This window comes from Phalacrocorax carbo, chromosome 3 (assembly GCF_963921805.1).
Source record: "Phalacrocorax carbo chromosome 3, bPhaCar2.1, whole genome shotgun sequence".
Taxonomy (NCBI): domain Eukaryota; kingdom Metazoa; phylum Chordata; class Aves; order Suliformes; family Phalacrocoracidae; genus Phalacrocorax; species Phalacrocorax carbo.
The window spans coordinates 74,155,439-74,171,056 of record NC_087515.1 but is presented as its reverse complement, the minus strand read 5'-3'; the positions used below and the strand labels follow the sequence as shown (position 1 = coordinate 74,171,056).

At 41.3% G+C, this 15,618-nt stretch overlaps 1 protein-coding gene across 1 annotated transcript in view; it reads left to right on the top strand.

Annotated features, from left to right (window-relative positions):
• Positions 1–14,601, top strand: part of SLC35F1 (solute carrier family 35 member F1) — a 250,559-nt gene extending 235,958 nt beyond the window's left edge. The window contains exon 8 of the mRNA XM_064447402.1: positions 10,439–14,601. Coding sequence (XP_064303472.1) covers positions 10,439–10,663 — 225 coding nt within the window. The 3' untranslated portion in view covers positions 10,664–14,601. The remainder of the gene's footprint in view (positions 1–10,438) is intronic.
• The last annotated feature ends 1,017 nt before the right edge of the window (positions 14,602–15,618 follow it).

Below are 15,618 nucleotides of genomic sequence, written 5' to 3'. Positions count from 1 at the left end.
GCTCCAGATCCAACTGGACAAACAGAAAACAAGGAATAGAGAATAATCACAAAAGAAAATTGATACTGTACAGGTGAAAAAGAAAAGGACTAAAGTCTAATTGCTATAAAAGATAAACCAAGCCTGGCAATGAAGAAGAAAGTGAAACAAACAGCAAAAAGTTCTTGTATATGAAGAGAAGAAATAGTTTCACTATGCAAAGACAGCAGAGGCCAAAATTAAACAACCTTTAGTTTGGCACCAAAACAAAATTGGGACCTTCTGTCACATTCAGTAAGGATGAGAGTTAAATATTAAGACAATGCACAATAATTAATAGAAATGGAAGTTACTACATCAGAAGTAGAAACAGAACACAATATTCTGAATACTTTCAAGCTTTGGAATATAGACAGTTGGCAGAATTGCGTATGGAGTGGGCAATAAACTAAAATCAGAAGTACACAACAGGAAGGAATAATTAGGGACATGGAAAATAGGATAAAATGCAACCTGGTTCACAAAGAGTAAATCATGCCAATTTAAATCTGATGTCTGTCTGATAATTTAACAGATTTTTGTAGACAGAAGACAAATGGTAGATCTAATCTGTAAGACTTTTGTACTGTGCAGTGTAGAAATTATCGATTAAGCTAAGAAACAGGATTAACACCGAAAAGATCGAAAGCTAGGTAAGAAACGGGCTAATGAGGACAAAGGACAAGGCAATGTGCTGAGAGAGAAACAGCTTGCTAGAAGGAGCTTGCTGATGGAGGTCCCAAAGAGTTGGTCTGAAGACGAGTCTTGTGTAGTAACTGTATAGTAATAGCTTTGGCAACATCAGTAGGAAAAAGGATTAAAATATCAGGCAATGAGAACTGAATGACATTGAGAAATGCTATGAAGCACAAACTGTGAGGTAATGTCTGTGGCAACAGATGGGAGGAATTTGAGCACAGTTGTGACAAAGCTATTTCCAAATGGGTCAGTCTAGTTATTTCTACTATTGGTGGTATTTTTGGTTGGCCCAAGAGGGACACCAGAGCTTTTTCTTTTATCTGCTCCAAAGCCTTGACAGAGTAAGCGTGTGTCTGCTAACAATGTACTGAATGTGCAAATCCTAAAAAATGTTTGCTGTGTGTAGCACAGCTTTGATTTCTGATGGACTGGGATGGACTATGATACCTCAACATATATAAATTAAGCTATAAAGTCACAGGGAGGAAAGAAGAATTATTTGAACTAAAGACCAATGCCAGCATAAGAACGTACAGGTGGAAACTGAGAAAGCATAAATTTGGAATAGAAACTGGGGGGATTTTTTTGGCGATTGTAGCAGGGAGGTTCCAGAACAGACATCAAATGGATTAGGGGGAGTGGACAAAATACCTTATACTACTTGCAGGAGGACAGGGCATATTTGCCAGATGGAATATGTGATCTGGCTCTACACAGTAATGGGGGATAGAATTTGATGGCTTAGCACACGCTCTCCATTCTGTTTCCCTCGTGCGCCTGTCTTGTGAATTGACTCAGTTGAGAGCTCTTGGAGGTCTGAAGTTTGGCCTTGTGTTGCCTGCAGAAAATGCACCAGTCCATGGAGAACCCCAATGCAAACCAGCCATATCACACTCCCTCCAGACATCTTACATTGTCCCTCATGGCAGGGGTAACTGCAGCTGCATATTCCTTGTTTCTCAGTGGAGGAGTGCTCCCTGTTTGTATGGCTGAGGGAAAAGAACGCCGTTCAGGGAACGCGTTACTGCAGGAATATATTGTTAGATTCAGCAGAAAAATATAAAAAAAGGATCCAAGATGAATCAATTATTGTAACCTTGGTTTTAAACACATTGAACACAGTTAGCCTCATACACAGTAATACAGAATCAAGCACTGCAGACAGCTGCTATTGTATTATATACTTACACACAAAACCAGAAAGGCACATGGCAACTTTCAGCTGATAGAGCAAACCAGCAAAGAATATTGAAAGGTAAAAGTGAGAAGGGTGTTTATTTTTATTAAGCATTTCTGTTGTGCTCCTCCTTTTAGTATTAAGAACATTTAAAAGGATAACTGTTTTACCACTCTCTTGCCGAGTAATTGATATATAAAATAACCAAAAACAAAGCCCCCTTTATCCCCCGGTAAGGATGCTCACAGGAAATTAGAGGAGGGTAATACAAGGGTTTTAACTTCACATAAAAATCTCTTTCCTATAAGAAAGATAAGATAATCTTATTTTATAAGAAAGATAAGATTGAAACAGATTGCAGGACTCATTCTACCTTGCACTTTTTAATTAGACAGACTGCTGGTACTGCAGGGGTACAGGCTCATTTTTTCTCCACATCTGATGGGGGAGGCAACAGAGAGAAACAGAAGAGAAAGCAGCAGTCCCATCTCTCCCAGCACCCAGGGAAGGAAGATATAAGCCATTTCACACAAACATTTTGCCCTAATAGGCACATATCTAGAAAGGACAGCCTATTATGAAATTTTTCTGATGATACCATCTGAACAGCACAAAATAATGCAGATTTGTGCAAAACCAGTATTTGCCTTACAGCTGCCGACATCAACCTCGGAGATCTTTCTCCAAATGTTAACAGTTTTATTCATACGTTTGTTTTATTACACCAGTGAATTCCAGGAAAACTATGAGGTTTCACAAATTTTGACAGAATTTGTGGTGACAGTTTTCTGTTAACCCCCTCCTCATATTTTCTCCCATATAGATAACTTAATCATCTAAGAGCTTAGGGCTTTCCCACTCACCACAGTCTTACCAGTTAAACTGTGCCCACCTGCAAATACCATGCAAGGGCTGAATAAGAGGGTGCTGCTTTATGACAGAAGGCATGGACAACTATGTTTTACGTACAGTAAAACGTGCAAGCACTAGAACAGGATCTTTGAGAATCAACTGGAAATACAGAAAATGTGTCATATGATTACTTCACATCACAATTTCTGTGCAACATTTGTGATTCAGTATAGGCAGGAGTTGATAAGCCATAGTAACAGGCAGCATTTCATCCGAGTTAGAGCACACTGAGGATGCAAGCAGGCAGCAGGAATTGAGGATTATGGCCTTTCTGTCATGCATGAACTGTCGAACGCAAACCTTCCTTTGGCTTCTTTGTTTTGACCAAATGGCAATGAGGCTGATGTCAGGTTTTCACTGTTGTTGAAGCAGGCCAGATGCTTCTTGCTTTGGGTGCTGACTAGCATGAGTAACAATGGTGTGTTGTGACATGCCCTGCAGCTCAAGCCTCTTTCATCTAGTGAAAAACTTCTTATGTTACTGCCAATGGATAGAAAAGAAAAAAAAAAATGTGGAAGAATTAGCTACAAATTTCTCTTTGCATCCCACCTGAGTTCAGAGGGAACTGAGACCTTAAGTCATCACTTAAGACTGTATCCTCACATTTTGCCTTGGAAATAGCTGGAGGTCATTAAAGTGTGAAGATAATGCAATCCTGCTGCTACTGGATGGACTCCCTGCCCAGAAGTTATCATTGTTACTGAAGTTGTCCAGCACTCTTTGGTACCCTTCTCAGCAAAAGAACCAACACTTCTTCTTAGGCACTCAAGCTTCTGCAGTTGGAGAGCTGAGAGGACATGCTAAACCATATCTCAGTGGTTTGGGTCCCTTTAGGGATCTCTAGATTAAAGACCTGAGAGACCTGGCAGGACATATAAAGATTCAAGTGGGTGAGTTTTATCTGTTTGAACGCAGTCTGGAAAACTCAGAACAGCCCTCCTGGTATTTGGTGCATTTGGGTTTTACAAAGTACTGCATTTCACTGTGGTGGCAGCCCCAATTTCTGTTGATGGCAGAGATGTATCATCACCTGCCTAGAGCTTTGGAAGGATGTCTGTGTATCCCTGGGAAATATTCTGCCCATAACTCTCAACTGGGATCAGTGATCAGCCAAAGGTCAGGTCTTTATCGCTCATCCCGGAAGGCAGACAGCAATAATTGAGGTTGAAACAGCAAATTATTCTCCCAATAAAGAGCATTGTAGACCCTGAATCCCAAAGGGATCATTCCTTCCTCCCCTGTAGGGGGAAACAGAGACATTTCTCTTACAGGCTGGGACAAAAATAGTTAGCAATAGTTTGAGTGAGTCACAGTCCTGACCTAAGACAAATTTGGCCAGATCCTCTTTGGTCTGAGCTGAGGGAGTCACCAGAGAGCATGATAAGCTATGACTAGGAAGCTGGCTTCCATTCCTATTAATAAAGTAATATGTCTGTAATATCCAGCTATGCAAGTGAAAGCACTGTGCAAATTCATAGCTCTCAGAGCCCCCACCCTTTCTGGTACTTCTGCTGGCTGAAGAGTGTGTGCATCCCACAGAGCAACTTCTGCACTTGGTCACGGTGAACTTCATTTGCTATATTGGAGGCAAAAATAGAAAACAGCGTGAAAAGAAGCTCAGTCTCTCGATCAATTCATCAAACTGAGTGGAAATGTCTGTTTGCTATATAAAAGATAATGAGAGAAATTTGGTTTTAACTCCCTTAGCTCAGCCTGCTCAGGTAGTCATGTGTGAAATTACCCTGGGGGAAAAGACATAAGTTGGTGCAGGAGCCCTTCTTGGCCTTAGCTTTGTTTGGCTGTGCAGCATATGCGACAAGCTGAATTAATTCAGAAAACAGAGAGGTTCATTAGACTGCACAGACCCACTGATTGGAATAAGGCATTGGTGGGAACTGCGGGTCTGGAGAGCATGGAAGGTGTCAACAGAAATACGGGACTAAATGAATTCCACCTGATACGTACATTTTTGTCCCTCTTCATCAGTGTGATTCTGAGGAGATGGCTTCTCTCTAAGATTTAAAATTTGAATTAATAGACCTGATTTCTTTATTCATTTTTGTCAAATTGTGGAAAATTTCTAGATGAGGTAGGGGAAAAGGTAGTTACTCCATTTCATACTTCATCACTGAATATATGAGACACGACAATTCTAAATTTTCAGTTAGTCATATAACAAAAAAATTCCTTTTAAAGACACTAAAAAAAACACAGTTAGGTTGCCATAGGGTAGGAGCTGGGCTTAATATTACCTACCAAGAGATTCAATCTACGGCTGCTGTTGTGAAATACAAATGGCGTTGGAGCATCGCAACTCCACTAGTCTGCTCCTGCAGACTATTTCCAGTTCAGTGGACCGAGTAAAAGAGAATTTGCATTTTCATAACCATTGTAATAATGGGCATGATCATTATCATAATAGCTGAGTGAAAAACGAAAATTAGCAAATCCCTGAGATTCTTTGTCTGTGTGGGCTTTTCTGCAGACTCACATCTGTCTGGTTTTGTCACTTTGAATATTGTTTTGCCCTAGTGTCAGTGGTAACATGGATGTGGGCCTCTGTGACAGTCAGAACTTCTTGTCTGCAAATTCCCTGTGCAGCAGTCAGTCAGTCAGTGCAGTGTTTCCTAGCACTGATACAGAGATTATTCCATGCCCTTTCTTCCTGCTTTCCCTTCTAAATTCATGATCTGTGTACTGAAGAACAACTCTTTCCAGACCCAGGCATGAATATACTGCCTTCTGTACAGTTTTTCTTTCCTTTTTTCTTCAACTCTCATTGTGTTATCACTATTCAAGACCATGAAATCAGATGCGCTGTTCCCTCCCCACCAAGAAGTTTATTTTGTACCTGTCTTTTCAGCTGGATCACTTCAAAGCACAAGCCTCTCAAGTGGAAATAGTGGCAGTGTTTTAGCCATAATGGTTTAAGGATATATGAAAGAGAAGTTTTGCATGGAGAAATAATAAGAAGTAGGGGATATGAAATAGTGGGAGTAAATTTTGAAAGGTTTAATTGTTCATTCTAGTTTTTTAAAATTTTTAAGTCGTCAGATGCCTTTATGTTGCTTTTTATTTTAGAAGGCTTGTAATGCTTGACTTACTCCCAAAATGCCTGATTTTGATTCACTTGGAACAAAAATACTGTATATGAACTAAAATTCAAATTGGTTTTGTAAGCTTCATCCACAATTGTATGTAGACTGCTGTAAGGTATTTTATTTTTAAAAAAAAAAAAAAAAAAAGAAAGAAAACACTGCAGATATGTTTGGGTTATGTTCTTTTTTGATGTAAAAGAATTTGTGTGTGGATAACAGAAAGTCAGTCTGATTTCACCGTATATTTTCTGCGGTCAGCTAGACGTTACTGCTGCAGTGGTTTTCTGGCGGGGTTCTGCAGTAGCATATATCGGAGCAAGGAACAAGACCCCTGCTCCTGCAGCTAGGCTGTGTCCCCCAGGACCATCTCTTAGATAAATACCAGAAACTCACCCAGAATCACTGCAGGTTTTGATAGACTGAGAAAATCTTGTTATCCATGTTATCTCGTTACATTTGTCTAGGTTTTGCTTTGTATGTTTATCTTCAAATTGACAGGCATCTAAAATGCGCTTTTTATATGCTGAAAATCAATGGTAGTTTAGTGCAAGCTATTTTCAACACAGGTACCACATAATGTCTAGAGAAGACGTTTTTTACGTTTTCCTAGTATTTTAATGTTTGTAAATATCATCGTGTGTTCTATATTGAATACTTTCTGTTTGGAAAGCATTTCTGGACATCCAGATCCCAGAGCAAAGCAGCCATGGTGAGGCCTGTGGGGCTCTTAATTATTATTACTTAGTAATAATTAGTATTATTAATAGTATAAATTAACAATTTTATTTGATTACTGAGTATGTTTTGGCAGGTGCTTTTCATGTCAGTATGGAATCTGAAATGTTATTGTAACTAAGACATTTCATTTTTCTCTACGAATGAGGTCTCTGCCTATTCCACAGAAGCTGATATCCCTATTCCCCATTTTTATTCTGTAAACCCATCTTTATTCAGTAACCAAGTGTTACTGTCTCTTTTAAATGGGTAAGAAATGGAGGGTCATCTAAAGTAATCTTGATTCGCAAAAGAAATTCATAGGCCAAAAATCAATCCCAGGAGTCTAGTGTTAGATCATTGATTTAACCACAGTTATCTTGTCTATCAATAACTACATGTTAAGCAAGCTTATATACATATGTACTTGTATGTGTATATACAAAATCTATAGTAAAATTATTTAATGATATAGGGGTTTTTTTGGTTGCTTACTCTAGGGTGTGTGACACCCATTCGCTAATCTGAGTTAAACAATTTCTGACTGTGTTACTCTGAACAGCTTACAGTTATCCTGTTTAGTATGGAGGGAAGTGGGATTTGGAGAGATGTACAAAGCTGAATAGTTTTAAAATATTTTTTCTTAGAGGAAATATGTGTCTGGAGAAAGTGAGAGATAAGTCAGAAAAATGAAGCACAATATCATTCTCAAGTAGCTTTTTAGCCAAAGAGAGGAATTACACACTTTCTGAGAGCCTGCAGTTTGGCACTGCAGTTGCATAGAGAGTAGCAATGAAAAATGATCTTCTCTCACTTCATTTCTTAGGAATAGCTCTTTCTGCCAGTTTTGAACGTGTCTCTTTTGCTGTCTATTATCAGTGAATCTCAGCAGATGAGGTTTGCAGGTCAAGATAAAAAAAAACCATCCAACACCTACATGTAGATACAGCAGTAGAGTGTGCCTGGAAATCCTATCTTCAATAAAATACAAAGATTTCAGCTAGACTCTGAGGAACACAGCACAGTGAACAACAAATTTTGTATCTGATGAACTAAGTCTGCATCCTCCCATCACACTGCTGGATTCACTGCCATTTTAAGAGGAGGAAGATACCCATTGATTTCAAGGAGGTTTGGGTCAAACTGACAGAGTATTGACAAAAACTAGAGATTTCTCATATACGTACAATGTATATTCCTGTGTTAACCTTACTAACAACCCTTCTACTTCAGTGCTGCAGAGACCTGCTATAGAAAACAATTCAGCCCGAACCTTAACTTGTTCCTAAGGAAGGTAAAGATGGAATTGCTATAGGGCTGTCAGGATCCAGGGTCTCTGCACTAGCTGTGCATAGATACCAAAGACAAACTATTCACAGGCCTTTGTTTGGATTTCCCCCAGCTTTGTCCAAACCCTTTCTCCCAGGCTGGAGAGCTGCCACTGGACGGGACACTGCCATGGCACTGCCAGGCAAAAGGAAGCTGCTGAGAGAGGAATGACAGGCATGGCCAGGAGCAGGGGGATATGGTAGAGCTGGAGCCACGAACTAAAACGAAAGAGAATTGGGTTTGGCTGGGCAGCTCCTAGAGCAAGAAAAAGGGCACATTTCGCTGCTGGAAGCCCCACAGATTCCTCACAGCAGGACACAAGGCAATCACAAATCTGGCTGGCACTCTGGTTATTCAGTGGAGCAAGCCAGCTGGCTGTCTGGGGTGAGAAATTCAGGCATAAGGCGGGAAGGAGGGACAGTGGGAAACTAGGGAGCTAGTTCCCAGTTCGGGAAACTAGATGCATTTGGCTCCTGAGTTTTGCTTCAGCTTAGTCAAGTCCGCTGCTGCCAAGCATTACCCAAGTTCACTCACATGCAAAGAGAAAATGGGGGGGGGGGGGTGGGGGGGTGGGGGGGGGTGGAAAGTGCTGAGAGCAAAATTGAACTGAAAATAGGGGAAAAAAATAAATTGGAAAATGCTTTGAAATTGTTGACTTGGGATTGATTGCCACATGGGGGAGATCTAAGCCTAAACAGTCCTTTCAGAGTTGTGTCACATGGGGAAATCCTTCAGCAGATGCAGGGTGAGGCTCGGCACTGTCTTTGTGGCTGGTGGGACAGCTGGATGATTACATCAAATCATACTGCCAGATGACACATAAAGACCTGGTGACATTCCTGGAAAAAAGTAATTAACAGCTGATGCAACTCTTCCTACCCTGTAAGCCTTCTGACACATCTTAAGCTTTCCCCATTACGGTGCTTTTCCCCCTAAAATGTGCACGCTAGCTTTGGGAAACAAAACCATACAGCCCCATGGTTATATGCCCAAAGCGTTCAAAGATACTGCGGATTCTTTAAAAAAGCCAAGTGCTTCCTCAGGCGGGAAGCTGGACACAGGTTCTGTAGGTCTTTTAAATGACAACAGATTAACATTGCCTCAAAGTTAAAGTAAAATTTGCTTTCACTGTAATGATTTTTTATTTAAATATAAAAAGCAGAATTGCTAAAAAGCGTCTTCTTAGATAATATAATCTGGTCTGTCCACTTTGTGCTGTGCTAAAACGGTGCAAAGGAAACAAGGCATCCATCAGAGCACTGTAGTCAGTTAGGATTAAAAAACAGATTTTCAGACACCTTTCTGTAAAATAGTGAAGTACCTCATGAAGCAGGTAATAAGAGGTTGCAGCTAGTTGTTGGTGCCTAAGTAGGGATCCCTGACAGTTGCAGAATACAGGCGCTTTTTAAAGTCATGCTGAATACTGGTGTGTTTATCCCCAGTTCTACATCCCCACCAAGCAGCTGGCTATACAATTTGCCCTTTGTGGCTTTGCACACACAGCATGCAAGAAGAAATAACTTGAAGTCTAGGATCAGGAGACAAGTCATATGGGCTTAAAGCCATTTTTGTATCCCTCATAGTAGAAACCCAGTATCTGAAGCTAATATCCAGTGGTCTGTACTTTTAAATCCCTGCCTCTATCTTTATCTGCAAGGACTAACATATTGCCAAAAACATTATTTGGGTTGTATTTTTAGTCCGGGCACACTGAGTCTGGATATGTCAGAAAATTCAGGCTGAACTCTGATCTAATGGAGTTGTGTGCCAAGGTATGTGTACTTGAGCTTTTGGTTAACTGCCCTCCATAAGTACTTTCAAACCTCTTGAGGTCAACCCAGAGCATGTTTCACAGCTGAAGTTCATCCTCTCTGTAATCACATTAATCTTCTAGCATCTGCTTTCTGTTTACAAGCAAGAGAAGCTGCAGGTGGGCTTTTTAAGTATCTTTATTAAAATACTTTTGTAAGTATATATGTTTTAAATATTTAGTTAAATTATTTAAATGCATATTTAATTATCTTTTTTATATTACCAATGGCATGTTATACTTCGCGGACATGTAGTGTAGCTGTAATTGACTTCAGATTTGTCCACTACCTGTCAGACAACTGTAGATCATGCCACGCCACGCTGGAGCCACAGAAACTTGCACTCAGAGAAGCAGTTGGCTTGTCTAAAAGCACAACAAAATCAGCTTTGGATCTGTGACGAGAACCCAGCTTTCCCAAGCCCCACTGACCAATTCTTAAGATGTCTGGGTCATGGGAAGGCACTGGTTAGCTGTTGGTTTTGGAAGACAAGGAAGTTAATGGGAGCAAACCAACTTTCAAAGAGACTTTCCCATAAAAAATTAACATTCCAGGGATAAGGGGTTTGTTCAGTGCCTTTCATGCCAAAACAAGGGTCTGTGCCTACCCCATTTGTGGGTCTTCGTGATCTCGGAATAACCAGTGCTGTGTCTAATGACTTCACTTTTATTTCTGCTTAGTTTTCAGGACTTTACTTGTTGTCATTCTTCACTATCCTTGTTGGGCTGGTGCTCTACTCTTCTACATCCACCTACGTAGCCCAGGATCCTCGAGTGTACAAGCAGTTTCGAAACCCTTCAGGACCTGTTGTAGACCTGCCAGCCACTGGCCAGCTGGAGCCTTCGGTAACATACACCAGCCTGGGGCAGGAGACAGAAGAGGAGCCTCATGTTAGAGTTGCCTAAACCCAGGGCTGTTGATCACCTACTGATGATTCAGTGGAGCTCGTATATCCATTATCTCTGTATTGTACATAGAGAAAGGTATTTACCAGGTGCAGTTACACCGGTGAGCTGCAAGGTAGCAAATAAGGAAAGCTCATAAATATACAAATTAATCGTTCCAGGGTGTTCATTGCAAGGAGATTCCAGTCCCTCGTTTACGATACGAGCAGCATGTTTGCAATACAAACTGCTGTATGTGAATCGGTTAATGTCAAACTACCTGTGAAAGATATTCAATATGTAAGCTGAAATTAAAAAAAAAATTCACGGAAGGGTGTTTTTGCACCTATTGAGTGATATTATGCCTAAGCCACACCAGTTGTGGAAAAGCCACCTTTTTACAGAAAATACACTTGTGCAGTCACTGTTAATTTCTCTGTAAGATTTGTTTGTTTGCACAAATTAGATGGGTTACCTGTGGTAGCAATACCCTGACACATTTTTGCTAGCACCTTGGATTTGGTGAGGGAAAGACAACGAATTCATCTGTGCTATCTGTCTAGTTGCCCTTTCTGGGTAATCTGTTCCATGAATCCAGAGGAGGGACAACTTACAATATCCGTCTCTATTCTAGGAATAGGTATAAGGCAGCATTTTAGCCTTTCTATATTTGCAGAAGTGAAGTACTCAAGCATTGACCTCTCTATGATCCATGGCAGATTTCCTAGCGGCTGAGGTTCTGCATCAGGTGACAGGGAGTTAGTTTCTCTGTAGTCGTGACTTAAAACAGACTTCTTACTTTTTAAATTTTAATCTGTAAAAAGAAAAACGCATTTTCTAGTTTCCTATGTATTGTACTTCTCCATGGAAAGATGACATATCATGTGGATCAGAGCACTTATTTTAGATACTCAGTGCATCGAGGGCGCCTTCTGCTGTTCCGGTTTGCTTAGTCTCCTGTGGTTCATTATTCTAATAATAGCTATTTAGAAATGTGTCCGTTTTTCACCAAAACCCACAAATTGTAAAAATCAGGAAGATTAAGCAAGGAATTTGTGAGCAGAAAGACTGGACCATCTGCTGGTGTTGCTGCAGTAGCGCAAAGGCATTCATACTGGCAGGGTGCAACCAATTATTTTTCAATAACGACAAAGCTAGCAGAAGAATTCATTCAGCAGTTTTCTTAGATTCCTGGGGGCATGTGAAAAGAGTAAGGGTATGCTCCACAACTGTACTTCTGCTCCAGGAGCCTTATCAGAATGGGAGAAATCTTAGTCACCACCATGAAAAATCCATCTCTGCCTTTATGTTTGCTCTTCTTAGAGCCCAGTAAAAGGAAATTGTTGTTTTAACATCCATCCTCTATTTTTAATGTAGAATTAAGGAAGGGGAGATGGTCTTATGTCTAACAGATAGGAGAGGGATCCAGGAGAGCTTGGTTTTATTCACATATCTGCCATATCTCTGCGTGATCTTGGGCATGACTTACCTTCTGTGTGGCTGAGTTTCCCAATCTGTATATATGGGAATAATATTTTACCTACCTCACAGGGGTGCTATGGGACCAAGTTATTTTAAAATGCTTCAGGGTCTTCAGAAGGAAGGAGATGAAGTAGTACACAATAGTGCTGTAGAAGTGTGTATACGTTCATTGTATTTGAAAATGGAGTTTACGGCAGGGTTGATGAATATTTTGCTTGTGGGCAGAGAAGGTGAATTTGCTTTGAATGTTATTCTGCTGAAGAAGTCTGTCTCAAGCAAAAAGGTAGGGTATCATGTTTGAATAATACAACTTACCTATTTCTATTTTAAAAAGGAAAAAAAAATCCATCTGTACTCTGGAGATTAGAAAGGCCACACAGTTCAACCAAGCAGGATGAATTTCTGCTGAGGTAACATTCATCTTTTATAGTCCTGTTCTGCTTTAATGTAGAAGGGACTACTTCCCTGAAGCAGACTGGGAGAAGTATGTATGCATAATATACATGAAGTGGTAAATGCCAAAATGCTACTGAACAGCAGAAGCATGTTGTATCTTATTCTCGCTGTGGAGGAAGAGGAGAGGCAGTTCCTGTCCCACCGTGTTCAGGCTGTCTGCCATGATCCTACTGCAGCTGCGGGAAGGGTCCACAGTGTTGCCAAATCATGGCCAAAACTGGCCCAAAAGCTTTGGTTATGATGGCTTGGTTTTAAAAATATAACAAATGTATGATTTTTTTTCCCTGCCTTCTGTTTATTTAATCCTTTTAGCGCTCATGTTTCCAAGCTTCTTCTCTTAAACCATTGAGGATTAAAAAAAAAACAAAAGATTCCCACAGAGAAACAGAGGCGGTATTCTGGGGATATTAAGGGAAGTCTAAATACTATGGGATTCAAAGAAAAAAAAATTAAAAACCACACAAGAAAGATTACCTAATACTTCGAGGTAAGGCCTGTAGGTAGAAGTCCAGGTGGGAAGCACATGGTCAGGTGAAGCCCTCATGCACAGGGGCCAGCAAGCATCCTTGGGTCAAGCCCTAGGAGGGCTTTGACTTGAGGTGGGTCTCATACCTTGCCCAGGAGCAGGGGCTCTGGTTACAACCACCACGGCTCCCTCAGGTACCCAGAGGCACACTGGTGGGCACCTGTCATCTCAGTCTTTTTTGCTACCTTTTATACCAATTAAATACCTTTCTCAGAACATTAGTCCCCATGTTGGTCTTGAGACCTTTGAGGATTGCGTGGGTGTGTGTTTGTTTCATGTTTACAACTCCTTCCTTTTGCATAATCGTTTTGGTTAATTTCATTATTAGTATTTATTTTTAAGCCAAATGTTTGTAGTCCTTCCACCTCCCCCTCTTCAGTTTTCTGACACTAACTTGTAGATGTTCGTTAGAGTCTTCTCAGAAACAGCTGGGCAGGAGGCATCTCCCAGCCAGGTCACTGGGCTGGGAGTTTTTACATACAAGGGTTTGCGATCCACGGGTGGCTGAGAGGTGCCATCTGAAGTGATTTTTATAGACTATTTTAAACGCCTCTGTTGTACGGAAATAGGTTATGAATGTTTTGGTGTGCCCTCTGCGCCCAGCCACCACCCCCTGTGTTATACACACAGGAAGAGTTTAATGTGCAAAGTGGAGTTGCTTCACTGTCTGTGTCTCCCGTTAAACAAGGTGGATACTTGGATGAGCACCAGCGCACTATCGCTGGATGGACCTCAAAGGAAAACAGTAGTATAGCTTTACAAGTAACCGTGTTGACTGAAGAACTGAGGTCTAGTACAGGAAAACGTTACTCCTACCTGCTTGTTTTCTGCAGTTCGAGGCCTCAGTACGCACCAGCAAAGGTTCAGCTATCTAACCGGCAGCTACTCTCCGTGTTGCATAGGACGTCTCTAGCTCTGTATAGCTCCTTGCCTGAACAAACTGAAACTCTGTTATACTGCTGGCCCTGTGCAGCCCTTAGCAAGACTGATGTAATTTTCTGCTACTGGATGAAAACCGTCACTGGGAGACAGACCTTGTCTTTGTTCCAGCTATAAACTTTGAAACCAGGCAACGATAGACCAAGCAATTGAAAATTTTGCACCACTGTGTCATAAGAAGTTTCAATGTATAGTGTAGAGATTGCTAACTTGTGCTATTAACATTTTGACAAGCGTGTAGTATCATTTTCTTTCCTGTTTTTTTTTTTTAAAACTGTTTAGTATTCCTGCGCTAGCTACAAATATAAATTTTACCCCATGGGTAGGATTTTATTGTTAAATGCCATGATAAAGCACACTAATCTTGACACCGCAGATGGAAATACGAACCAAAACCAAAACCAAGCAAACAAAATCCCAACCCCGAATCCTGCATCGAAAAGCTGAACAAACCGTTCTCCATTTTGATATTTGCATGCTCCTATATGGACTGGCTGTGGCAATGTAATGCCTGTATAATGTTTTCAAATAAAAATAAATGCTTTATGAAGGCGGGGTTATTAGTTTCTTTGCCTGTTTCCTTTCTGCTTTCTTAGCCTAAAACGAATTTTCTGAAGTGCAGATCTTGACTGCAGGGCACAATTTTTCACGGTGCTGAGGACTTCTTTCCCTTGTGAGGTAGTTAATCTACAAGTCCTTCCAAGGTGTCTAAGCACAGTTGCCATTAGGCACCCTCCGGTATCTTGCCTGGCCTCCAGGTGCTGCTCCAGAAGAGTAAGGGGTCTCCTGTGCACCCTGTCTTAACCTGCCATTCCCCTGTGGCTGGCTCAGGTATCCTGATATTCGTTGCCCTCATTTGGACGCAAAAGCACTCCCCCGCTGCCTTCCTGAACTGGTTAACCACTCTAGAATTAATCTGGAGCAACGCACATGTGTGATGCTGAAGGGCTTATCTGGCAGTGGTTCCCGAGTATCTGCAGCTGCCTTGGCCAGCCCTCCCTCCCGGCTGTTCCGCCCTGCAGGGGCACCTGCGGTGGCCCTGCTGCAGCACTCTTCCCTGGAGTCCTGAAACAGGGAAAGAAAGGATGGAGGCAAAAAATTAGACATCAGGGGGTAAAGGAGTGTCAGGAGGAGTAGAACTGGGGAAAAAAAGAAAATGAAGCTTTGGCTCGTTTGGGGTCCACATGGGAAGGAAGGAAAGGAAGATCCTCAATGTGTGAGAGCAAGGGATTTTGTGAACATGTATTCACCTCTAAGAGTGTCTGCCAGCATATGCGTCTGTCCATCTCTCTTTGCCTGATGTCTCCGCAGGAAACTTCGCATCAGTATTTCTCACATTCTTCACTGCTGAGAGCAAAGATGGGCATGGAGACTGGTGAGCTCATTTCCAGCCCCTCCCTGCACCGTAACAGCATGGAACCACAGACATTACAGAGCCAAAAGTGCTGCACCAATGTGCTGGTTTGTGTCTGATTTTCGAGTGTGAATGTTTCCTGAGTTATCAAGAGCTCCAGAAACTGAGTTAGTGTGTGCATGGCTTTATCAGGCTAACAGTTGATTTGTATTTTCCTCC